We start from the raw sequence: 13,187 nt of genomic DNA, 5'->3' as shown, positions 1-13,187 counted from the left end.
TCATTGCCAGGGATTAATGTAACATTTCCTACATAGTAGTGACGGTATTAGAGATATTGTAGAACACATACAGAGAGAGGTTCCTGTTCCGGACTCTCCCAGTTTGTGTGAAGAAGAGGTTCTCCATAGATGTAACCACACATGCCACATTGCTTCATATATTCTGCAAGATGTAATGGTTCTGTTCATTATCCTCCTTTTTGGACATAATTATATACCAGCATTACTGTGACACTACACTGATGGAACAGTAATAGAGAGGGATCATTTTGTTACATTATTTTTGAATAAAAATACATATTTACATATGAATCCATCTGTAAGAAGCGGCATGACAACCACCCTTGCACTATAATGGGCTGCTCTTGCCGTTGTCACCTTTGGCAATCCAGCATCTTCTGAACCAAGATGACTCCTTTAACAGTTCAAGAATAATGTAAAAAGTTCTGTTTTAGTACATACTCACATTCCCAAAATAACATGGCTAGGCACCTGTTCTTCTTCCTCTGTATTGCGTGGTCCCCCTATTCTTCCTTAGAAACTTAAATAAAATGACAACTGGGTGTTACTAGTTGGGGTTGGGTCCCGGCACCATCAGATACTGTCCAATCAGTGGTGCCCATGACAGACTGTTTACAGGCACACCCAGTAGACCAGAAAAGCAGTAACGCCCAATTGCCAATTTAGTCCTACATTTTCAGGAGAAATAGCAGAAGATCGTAGCATTAATGAAGGGAAAAAAAATATTCCGGATTGTCTTATTATCAAGATTTCAAGTATATACTAAACCCAGCATATCAGGAGGGGCAGAGACTCCCTATAGTGCATACATTTCATTATATGAGCATTGACTTATGTACTATACAATTTATTGGGGGGGATATCACAGTAACCAAGTAAGAACAATGTCTATCAGATCATATAAAGAAAGATATTCTGTCCTTATTTTGTTTGCGTAAACCATCGACCCACCCATATAACCCAGAGCTGCACCCTCTTACCCTACCTCCTCCTCTCAATATGGTGGTATATTGCTGAAGAGAAAAGATGATAAAGACCCTTTTAGCACCTTCAATCTGTGACGAGCAGGCTCCACTGTGACCAAAGGTCTGTCTGCATGTTTCTGTGAGACCTGCCGAGGATTCACTATAAGAACTAGCGTGATTGAGAAGGGAAGGGTGGTAATTGCAAATTCTTGTATTGAACTTCTCTATGCCGCTCAACACCGAGCCCTCCAGGGGCCTAATTCAGTTATTTCACCAGGAGTCTAGGAAAACATTTGTCTGCTCTCTAAAGTGATGAATTGTGTATTGATATTATTACTATGTGATGGAAAGGGAGGGAAGTGGTTATAGATCAGAAGCAGCCACTCGGGAGGTTTATCCTGGTAGTATGACATAACACTTCTGAGAGCGATGGGTTATTATACCGGACATTCTACTGCTCATAGACTGCCCTGTACGAGCGTTCTTAGACTGTTTCCATCATGGACTCTCTAAAGTTCAGTACGGTGTTTACGGAGATGGAGATTTTATTCTTGTGGTCCCACTTCCTATTTGGAGCAATTCATTACCAAAAGTTATATTAGAAGTCTACCTGATTACATTAGTATGTATAATCCTTTGGTTCCCCCCATAGTCCTCCCATTTATCCAAATGTTTCTTTCAGTAAGGGCTCATTTAGGCATCAGTGTTTCTTGTGTTCTTCATGGATAGCACTCGTACAAGTCTATGGGCCCGTGTAAAAAAAAATTGAACAGCATGTGGAAGCTATCCGTAGGCTGTCCGTTATTCAAGGACTGTTCGATAAGTGAAGCTTGAGAATCCTCAATTTTTTTTTTCATCTTAGAAAGACTGATGAAACTCTGACCAAGCTATGATAAAAGCTGACCAAATTTTGATGAAACTGTGATGAAAAGTGCTGATTAAACTCTGATGTAAGAAAAATTACTGATGTCTGAATGAGCCCTAAGTATACAGTGAAGGTAATAATTATTTAATTCTTTGCTGATTTTGTAAGTTTGCCCACTGAGAAAGATGTGAACAGTCTATGATATTAAGGGTAAGTTAATTTTAACATTGAAAGATAGAATATCAAAAATAAAACCCAGAAAATCACATTGTATAAATTATATACATTTGTTTGCATTTTGCAGTGAGAAATAAGTATTTGATCCCCCTTCCAAACCAAAGCTTAATACTTGGTGGCAAAACCCTTGTTGGCAAGCACAGCATTTAGACGTTTTTTGTAGTTGATGAGGTTTGCGCACGTGTCAGGAGGAATTTTGGTCCACTCCTCTTTGCAGATCATCTCTAAATCATTAAGATTTTGAGGCTGTCGCTTGGCAACTCGGAGCTTCAACTTCCTCCATAAGTTTTCTATGGGATTAAGGTCTGGAGGCTGGCTAGGCCACTCTATGACCTTAATGTGCTTCTTTTTGAGCCAATTGTTGCCTTAGCTGTATGTTTTGGGTCATTGCTTTGCTGGACGACCCAGCCATGACCCATTTTTAATGTCGTGGCGGCGGAAAGGAGGTTGTCACTCAGGATTTTATGGTACATGGCTCCATCCATTCTCTCATTGATGCAGTAAAGTAGTCCTGTGCCCGTAGCAGAGAAACATCCCCAAAACATAATGTTTCCACTTCCATGCTTGACAGTGGGGACGGTGTTCTTTGGGTCATAGGAAGCATTTCTTTTCCTCCAAACACGGCGAGTTCAGTTAATGCAAAAGAGCTCAATTTTTGTCTTATCTGACCACAGCACCTTCTCCTAAACCCTCACAGAATCATCCATGTATTCATTGGCAGACATCAGACGGCCTGCACATGTGCCTTCCTGAGCAGGGGGACCTTGCGGACACTGCAGGATTTTAAACCTTTACGGCGTAATGTGTTACCAATGGTTTTCTTAGTGACTGTGGTCCCAGCTGCCTTGAGATCATTAACAAGTTCTCCCCGTGTAGGTTTAGGCTGATCTCTCACCTTCCTCATGATCAAGGATACCCCGCGAGGTGAAATTTTGCACGGTGCCCCAGAACGATGTTGATTGACAGTAATTTTGTATTTCTTCCATTTTCTTACTATTGCACCAACAGTTGTCTCCTTCTCACCCAGCGTCTTACTTATGGTTTTGTAGCCCATTCCAGCTTTGTGCAGGTCTATGATCTTGTCCCTGACATCCTTAGAAAGCTCTTTGGTCTTGCCCATGTTGTAGAGGTTAGAGTCTGACTGATTAATTGAGTCTGTGGACAGGAGTAACTATGTAAGACAGCTGTCTTTAATGCAGGTAACGAGTTGGTTAGGAGCATCTAACTGGTCTGTAGCCAAAACTCTTAATGGTTGGTAGGGGATCAAATACTAATTTCTCATTGCAAAATGCAAATTTATACAATGTGATTTTCCGGATTTTATTTTTGATATTCTATCTCTCAATGTTAAAATTAACTTACCCTTAAAATTATAGACTGTTCATGTCTTTGTCAGTGGGCAAACTTACAAAATCAGCAAGGGATCAAATAATTATTTCCTTCACTGTATTGCTTCCCCCAGTGTAACACTATTGGGTGCCGCAAGCCAAGACCCCCCCCCCGGAGTAAGGTCCTTGCAGGGCAGTACTTTGATATCTCCTTCTGCAATAGTGTCAGCATCAGGGAAGCTCACATCCTGGAGCCAACACCGCTGTCCTAGAAGGTTCAGTAATAATCAGTAATAATCCTATATGGCAGCTGGACTATGGTTTATCTCTCCTTCCCTGACCAGGTCTCTAATCACTAAAGAAAACTTTTGAAGACGTCTTTTGAAATCTGTTAGAAAATCCATCCGTCCATTTGCTGTCCGTATACAATACATTTTTTTACTCAGCCGCTCTTAATTATTTACAGTTTTCTATGTTACACAATTGTAATGTATTCCTAAAAATTGGATGCTGTACTGTGGCTCCGTCTGGCATCCGATTTATTTATTTTTTTTTCCCGCACCCATCTGATTTCGGAGTGAAATCGCCGCAGCCGATTTATACTGTGGTGTGAACGAGTCCTAACACAAATCATGGCACTTAGAGCGCCGTCCTTTAAGTTTATTTTCCAGCTACATATGGACTAGACGGACGGGTTGTCTGAGCACACTTAAGAAGGATGTGAGCAGTTGTCATAAATACCATTTCCATAGCCAGCACTGAGGGTCATCCTGAAGATCGCAGAAAAATTAATGGACAATACTGGACAATGTTTTTTAATGATAAGTAGCGCTGAAACCTTCACCCACTGTCGGCACAATAAATTTAGCAGATTTAATGAGCCATCACAACCTACCGCAGAGGAGTGCCATGGTAACAGAGCAGTAACGTATATACCGCCTGTAATTAAACCCTTTACATTGCATTATAGCGATGCGGTTAGCGGTATGACAGGGAATGTTCTGCCGCTGCCCCGGTAATGCATCAATGATCAGCATGAGTCTGAGAACAGTGCCTGGCAGCCCATCACCTAACCCTGTCATCATGTCGCCAAAGGATTTTCTGACCTTTCAGTTCAAGTATTGTCTCAATCTGGAGAATTATGGAAAATTGCTCCATGTATTTTAAGTAACCACTCCTCCTCCCCTTAATGAGGTTATGACCAACCGCTTATGATAATTGCTTCCAACTCCTTTTAATTTTCAAGCTTATTAATCATAAGGAGAGTTATTTAAAAATGCATAAATTAATCTTGGATTAAAAGACCATCAAGGCCTAGAAACAATTAAGATTGTGCAGGGAGTCCCAGGGGCAGTATGGTGCCTGATTGTAGCAGTCAGGTGGGCCTGGCTGAGCGGGCGGCAGGATGATTAATGCACGCAGCATTTCACGAAGAGGTTCACAAATGCCACTTGCTGACCCTAGAACTGTATCACTTGCCAGAGATGAGAAGCAGCTACTGATTCGTGCCAAGACGTCACACAGGCTCCGAGGCCTCCTGACAGGACTAGGTCAGTCCAGGGGTAAATAAAAACCAAATTATTTCTACTCAACACGTAGATAACCATGCGTAATATAAAATGTACAGCGGGAAGCTTTAATTTCACATAGGACTGGCTGTTTGCCGTATAATATCTTCTATATCTGTTGCTCTCCTGACACCAGTAATTACACTGAGCAAAATAATTCAAGGGGTTAATTTATCCAAAGCAAGGATCTCATTGCCATTACCAAATGGTAACTGTACCACTTTTCACACATATATACAGTGGGGCAAAAAAGTATTTAGTCAGTCAGCAATAGTGCAAGTTCCACCTCTTAAAAAGATGAGAGGCGTCTGTAATTTACATCATAGGTAGACCTCAACTATGGGAGACAAACTGAGAAAAAAAAATCCAGAAAATCACATTGTCTGTTTTTTTATCATTTTATTTGCATATTATGGTGGAAAATAAGTATTTGGTCAGAAACAAAATTTCATCTCAATACTTTGTAATATATCCTTTGTTGGCAATGACAGAGGTCAAACGTTTTCTGTAAGTCTTCACAAGGTTGCCACACACTGTTGTTGGTATGTTGGCCCATTCCTCCATGCAGATCTCCTCTAGAGCAGTGATGTTTTTGGCTTTTCGCTTGGCAACACGGACTTTCAACTCCCTCCAAAGGTTTTCTATAGGGTTGAGATCTGGAGACTGGCTAGGCCACTCCAGGACCTTGAAATGCTTCTTACGAAGCCACTCCTTCGTTGCCCTGGCAGTGTGCTTTGGATCATTGTCATGTTGAAAGACCCAGCCACGTTTCATCTTCAATGCCCTTGCTGATGGAAGGAGGTTTGCACTCAAAATCTCACGATACATGGCCCCATTCATTCTTTCATGTATCCGGATCAGTCGTCCTGGCCCCTTTGCAGAGAAACAGCCCCAAAGCATGATGTTTCCACCACCATGCTTTACAGTAGGTATGGTGTTTGATGGATGCAACTCAGTATTCTTTTTCCTCCAAACACGACAAGTTGTGTTTCTACCAAACAGTTCCAGTTTGGTTTCATCAGACCATAGGACATTCTCCCAAAACTCCTCTGGATCATCCAAATGCTCTCTAGCAAACTTCAGATGGGCCCAGACATGTACTGGCTTAAGCAGTGGTACACGTCTGGCACTGCATGATCTGAGTCCATGGTGGCGTAGTATGTTACTTATGGTAGGCCTTGTTACATTGGTCCCAGCTCTCTGCAGTTCATTCACTAGGTCCCCCTGCGTGGTTCTGGGATTTTTGCTCACTGTTCTTGTGATCATTCTGACCCCACGGGGTGGGATTTTGCGTGGAGCCCCAGATCGAGGGAGATTATCAGTGGTCTTGAATGTCTTCCATTTTCTAATTATTGCTCCCACTGTTGATTTCTTCACTCCAAGCTGGTTGGCTATTGCAGATTCAGTCTTCCCAGCCTGGTGCAGGGCTACAATTTTGTTTCTGGTGTCCTTTGACAGCTCTTTGGTCTTCACCATAGTGGAGTTTGGAGTCAGACTGTTTGAGGGTGTGCACAGGTGTCTTTTTATACTGATAACAAGTTTAAACAGGTGCCATTACTACAGGTAATGAGTGGAGGAAAGAGGAGACTCTTAAAGAAGAAGTTACAGGTCTGTGAGAGCCAGAAATCTTGATTGTTTGTTTCTGACCAAATACTTATTTTCCACCATAATATGCAAATAAAATGATAAAAAAACAGACAATGTGATTTTCTGGATTTTTTTTTCTCAGTTTGTCTCCCATAGTTGAGGTCTACCTATGATGTAAATTACAGATGCCTCTCATCTTTTTAAGTGGTGGAACTTTCACTATTGCTGACTGACTAAATACTTTTTTGCCCCACTGTATATATATATATATATATATATATATATATATATATATATATATTCTTTTATATAGAGAGAACTGTTACTATTTTTATGATCTATAAGAGTCCTGGAATCATTTAAAAGGAGCATGTCCACACAAAATGACTGCTCAAACTAAGAACATGCACTGTGTGCACCCTTGGCATGGCCAAGCCACTCAGTTCTCCTTCCCACTTGCTTGTATCTCACACTCTTCCTTTTATTGACTGCTGTGACTTAGCAGGAGCCAAAGGAATGTGGATATGGATGGAAAACAAGTCGATGGGCAGGTGCACTGAATTTTTGGGCCGCGCTCTGTGTTCTGCGCAGAGACAAAAAAAGGTGATGTCACAGTTAGATCTGCTGCTGGACCTCTACGGCTTGTGTCTCACTGTATCAGAAAGGTAACATTGAGTAGCGTGTTGCCTTAATACATACAATGACTTGCTATTCAAGCCGCCTGAACGCGGAAGCCACTCAAAGGCTTCAGTAGTCCGCCAACTGATGGAACGGTGATATCACCATTTCCTGTCTCCACTAGATCCAGACGAGTGCCAAGAGGTGAGTATGGCTGAGTTTATTTTAAACATACCCCATCCCCTTTGCATAGTTGTATTATGCCTAGACAACCTCTTTTAAAGTTCCATGTCTCTCAGGAGTGTAAAAAATATATATATATATATATATATATACATATATATATATATACATATATATATATATATATATATATATATATATATATATATATATATATATATATATATATATAATATATTTAATTTTTGTTTCTTAATGATAAAATATATAATGCCTAAAATGTTGGCACCCTTGAAATTGTTCCAGAAAATGAAGTATTTCTCCCAGAAAATTATTGCAGTTATACACATTTTGTTATACACACGTTTTTCCTTTTGTGTGTATTGGAACAACACAAAAAACAGAAAAATAAAGGCAAATTGGACAAAATCTACACACAACTCCAAAAATGGGCCAGACAATATTGTAGTTAAATAGCTTTGTTTCAAGCATGTGATGCTCACTCAAACTCACCTTTGGCAAGTAACAGGTGGGGCAATATCAAAATCATACCTGAAACCAGATAAAAAGGAGAAGTTGACTGAAATCTTTGCATTGTGTGTTTGTGTGTGCCACACTAAGCATAGAGAACAGAAAGAAAGAGGAGAAGAGAACTGTCTGAGGACTTGAGAATCAAAATTATTGAACAATATCAACAATTTGAGGATTGCAAGTACTCTATCTCTAGAGATCTTGATGGTCCTTTTTCCACGGTGCGCAACATAAGGAGTTGAAAACCCATGGCACTGTAGCTAATCTCCCCAGATGAGGACGGCAGAGAAAAATTGATGAAAGGTTGCAACTCAGGATAGTCCGGATTAGCAGCCCCAATGAAGAAATTCAAGCTGTCCTGCAGACTCAGGGTGCATCAGTGTCAGCGTGAACTATCCTTCGACACTTAAAGGAGGACGCGCTGCTGACACAGAGAACTGCTAGACTGCAGTTTGCAAAAATGTACTCAAGTCAAAATCCTTCTGGGAAATAGTCTGATGGACAGATGAGACCAAGTGAGAGCTTTTGGTAAAGCACATAGTTCTACTGTTTACCAAAAACGGAATGAGGCCTACAAATAATAGAACACAGTATGTACAGTCAAATATGGTGAAGGTTGTGGGGTTGTTTTGCTGTTTCTGGTACTGGGTGCCTTGACTGTGTGCAAGTCATCATGGAATCCGAAGATTATCTTGAGATTTTGAGTCACAATGTAGTGCCTAGTGTCAGAAAGCTGGGTTTGTATCTTAGGTCAGGGGTTTTCCAACATGATAATGACCCCAGACATGCTTCAAGAAGCACCCAGAAATGGATGGAAACAAGGCACTGGGATAGTTGTGAAGTGGCCAGCAATTAGTCCAGATCTAAATCCCATTGATACCTGTGGAGAGATTTTAAAATTACTGGTAGGAGAAGATGCCCTTCAAATATGAGAGACCTGGAGCAGTTTGCAAAAGAAGAGTGGCCCAAAATTCCAGTTGAGTGGTGTAAGAAGCTTGTTGATGGTTATAGGAAGTGATTGGTTGCAGTTATTTATTCCAAATGATGTGCACCAATATTGTCCTGCCTATTTTTAGGGTTTTGTGTGAAAATATGTCCAGTTTTCCCTTTTTCAAATTTTTTTGTATTGTTCCAATACACAATAAACGTGCATAACAAAATATGTAATTGCAATAAATTTGTGGGAGAAATTCATCATTTTCTGGAGCAATTTCAATGGTGCCATCACTTTTGGCCATGATTGTATATGATTTACCTTTTGAATTTAACACATCTTACCTAATCCTCTGCTTAGGAGCTTAGGACATTACTTATTATTAGGCTAGGGTTACACAACAGTATAACAAAATCGGTCCAATTTTCAGTCCAGCAAAGTGGGAGATTCTTTTGTCAATCCGAGTGCTGTCAATATACAATCCGTTTTTGTACTAAGCAGCTATTAATCACTTCTTGGACCATTTACAGTTTCCTATGTTACAGAAGGGTTGTCATATCGGACGCTGTTCACACTAGGGCGTCCGACAGACAGCGGTAATTCCTCATTCGTCCACTATATGCTCAGTGGCGCTGGCTAGATTGATCCAGATTGTCCGGGGTTAATCTGGCTGGTACTCGGGTTGGAGGCTTAGTCACGCCCATTGCCTTTAAATAGTTTTGCTGGGCTTTGGGCGTCGCCGATTATAGCTTGTGTCTTGTGCCTGGTGATCTCGGTCTGGAGTGGTGGTCTAGGAGAGGAAATATCGTATCTGGTGGTGTATTATCCTTTGTCATATTTCTCCTTCCTATATTTGTATTTGTTTTGCCCTGTGCACATTATAGTGTTTTCCTGTGTGTCTGTGGCGTGGTGCGTTTTTAGTTTTCCCTGTCTCTGCTTTCTGTAGGGGTTGGTGAGAGATCTTATCACTGGGTGGCGGGTGGAGGTTTCAGCTTAGTACTGAAACAGGAGTCAGGGTCAGGCCTGGTGGCCCAGACATGCACACCTTCAGTGTAAACTCTGGGAGAGGGACAGACAGGGTTTCCCTAGTTTGAGGGATATTGCAGGGGCCCGGGTAATCAGCTGTAGTCTACCCAGTACCCCCGTGACAAGTGTAATGTATCCGCAAAAATCGCGTGATGCGATTTTTTTTTTTTCACAGACAGATTTTGGCAGTGAAAAAAATCGGCCATCTGCACAGCCCCATCAAATACATAACATTGGTCAGTGTGCTATTCGATTAATATCCGATATCACTTGTCCCAGTTATACGTTCGTGAGCACAAGCCCTTAACCTTATTAATAGTTTGCTGTATTTTTTCACGCCCATCATTAAGTCCATTGGCTTTGTTTATAGGATGAGACGTGTCCGATTTTTAGATAAAGAAGCCTTTTCATTGCATAGAATATGAGAAGTTTTTTTTCGTTCCACAAAGGAATTACAAACATGTAAGATCATTTCCAATAGAAATCCCTGGATATTGACTGAACAAAGGCACCGGAATATTATGGTTGGAAGGACATTTATATACATGAGTGACAAGCGGTCCTGTGATAATGCTCAGATATTAAAATTCATGGCTAGAGCAATGGGTGCTGAGGAATGCAGCTGTCGGGAGTAATGCAGCGTGGAGATTCAGGATATAATGGTCTTATCTCTCTCTGACAGGGTCATCCGTTCATCGTTCAGTTTGATGATGGGAACACGGAGGTGGTGTCCATGTGGGTCTGCAGGGCGTTAGAAGAGAGACGGGCACAGAACAGCCAGGAGTGAGAAGACAACCCAAGGAAGAAGCAAGTCAGACTATATTCATGGACTAGCTCAGTCAAGCTAGTGTTAATTGCACTGTAAGCATGAGCCATATGACTTCTGAAAGACCCGTAACGCGGAATACATGGTGTCTCCAATGTGGCCCACTGGTAACTTATCCCAAATATGTGGAGAATCTGAGGAAGAATGCATCAGACAGGAGAGTTAGCGTCGCTAAGACGTAGCCAGCTTCTGCGATATACAGTGCACTGTAAGCCGGCCTAGGCCATCCGCAGAGTGGGTAAGGGAACATATCTGCCGTTACAAAGCGCACGATTCGCACTATTAGGATGATTGGGACTTGTTCTGTGCAGACAAAATTTCACTCCTCGTGATCACCAGTGCATTACTGCGTCCTCCAGGACTTGCTACATAAAGTGCCATATTTATACAGGTCTCAGGAGTCTCTTCTTTTCTTGAATGTATGACAATGGTGTGTTGTAGGTGACAAGTGGTAATCCTATTGCAGTCACTCTTATACCACCAAGCATCCCTCTGTTATATATATATATATATATATATATATATATATATATATATATATATATATATATAGTATAACATGTATGTCTCACACTCATTTTTCAGTCTAATAAACTTTCTATGTTTTTGCACTTTTTCTTAGTAGGATTGATCACCCATTGGTAGCTTCATGTGTTCCTCACCTTTTGTAATCTGCCTATGCATAGCGAATAGGGATGAGCGGACCCGTGGAAGTTCCAGTCCTGGTACCCGACCCAAACTTTATTCTAAAGTTCGGTTTGGGTACTACAACTTTACCTGAACTTGAGCCAGAACCCAAACCCCATTGAAAACAGTGGGGGCCTGAACTTTGGGTCTGTGTAAGAAACAAATTCTCTCTCGTTTTGTCTCTGCAACGGATTTCCCCCGAAACTCCAAACATTGCAACAGATTTCTGCAGAAAGTACGTGTTCGGCATTTAGCACCAGACACTAACTTTCCTGTACGACCGGCGAACTTTTGAGTTTAGGATCGCTCATCTCTAATAGTAAATCATCACTGTGCAGTGCCAAGAGTCACATTCCTAATAAAGCAATTCATTTTAACATTATTGAGAGATAGAATATCAAAAATAAAATCCAGAAAATCACATTGTGTAAATGTATTTGTATTTTGCAGTGAGAAATAAGTATTTGATACCTCTGGCAAGCAAGACTTAACCCCTTTCTGACATTAGACGTACAATCCCATCGAGGTGGTATGGGCCCGTATGACCACCGACGGGATAGTACGTCTAACGCGATCAGCCGCGCTCATGGGGAGAGCGCCGCCGGGTGTCAGCTGACTATCACAGCTGACATCCGGCACTATGTGCCAGGAGCGGTCACGGACCGCTCCTGGCACATTAACCCCCGGGACACTGCAATCAAAGATGATCGCAGCGTTCCGGCGGCATAGGGAAGAATCGCGCAGGGAGGGGGCTCTCTGCATGCTTCCCTGAGACCCTCGGAGCAACGCGATGTGATCGCGTTGCTCTGAGCGTCTCCTCCCTGCAGGCCCCGGATCCAAGGTGGCCGCGGGGCTCCTTCCGGGTCCTGCAGGGAAGTGGCTTGCAAGCGCCTGCCGGCAAGCCTCCTGCAGTGCCTGTCAGATCGCCGATCTGACACACTGCATTGCAAAGTGTCAGATCAGCAATCTGACACTTTACCATGATGTCCTACACTGGGACAAAGTTAAAAAGTTTAAAAAAAAATATTTACATGTGTAGAAAAAAAAAAGAAAATCTTAAATAAAAAAGAATATTGTTCCAATAAATACATTTCTTTATGTAAATAAAAAAAACAATAAAAATACACATATTGAGTATCGCCGCGTCCGTAACGACCCGACCTATAAAACTGTCCCACTAGTTAACCCCTTCTGTGAACACCGGAAAAAAAATAAACTAGGCAAAAAACAATGCTTTATCATCATACCGCCGAACAAAAAGTGGAATGACACGCGATCAAAAAGACAGATATAAATAAACATTGTACTGCCGAAAACGTCATCTGGTACCTCAAAAAACGAGCCGCCATACAGCATCATCAGCGAAAAAATAAAAAAGTTATAGCCCTCAGAATAAAGCAATGCAAAAATATTTTTTTTATATAAAATAGTATTTATTGTATAGAACCGCCAAAACATAAAAAATTATATAGATGAGGTATCGCTGTAATCGTACTGACCCGAAGAATAAAACTGCTTTATCAATTTTACCAAACGTGGAACGGTATAAACGCCCCCCCCCCCCCCAAAGAAATACACGAATTGCTGGTTTTTGTTCATTCTGCCTAACAAAAATCGGAATAAAAAGCGATCAAAAGTCATGTGCCCCAAAATGATACCAATAAAAACTAAAAACGTCATCTCGTCCCGCAAAAAACAAGACCTTATATGACTCTGTGGACCAAAATATGGAAAAATTATAGCTCTCAGAATGTGGTAACGCAAAAAATATTTTTTGCAATAAAAAGCGTCTTTTAGTGTGTGACAGCTGC

General features: G+C 41.3%; 1 protein-coding gene across 1 annotated transcript in view; it reads left to right on the top strand.

Moving 5' to 3' along the window:
• Positions 1-11,081, top strand: part of MAP2K5 (mitogen-activated protein kinase kinase 5) — a 166,073-nt gene extending 154,992 nt beyond the window's left edge. The window contains exon 22 of the mRNA XM_077263250.1: positions 10,546-11,081. Coding sequence (XP_077119365.1) covers positions 10,546-10,650 — 105 coding nt within the window. The 3' untranslated portion in view covers positions 10,651-11,081. The remainder of the gene's footprint in view (positions 1-10,545) is intronic.
• The last annotated feature ends 2,106 nt before the right edge of the window (positions 11,082-13,187 follow it).

This window comes from Ranitomeya variabilis, chromosome 5 (genome assembly GCF_051348905.1).
Source record: "Ranitomeya variabilis isolate aRanVar5 chromosome 5, aRanVar5.hap1, whole genome shotgun sequence".
NCBI classification, from domain to species: domain Eukaryota; kingdom Metazoa; phylum Chordata; class Amphibia; order Anura; family Dendrobatidae; genus Ranitomeya; species Ranitomeya variabilis.
Note: the sequence above shows the minus strand (reverse complement) of the source record. Positions and strands in the feature narration are given on the sequence as shown.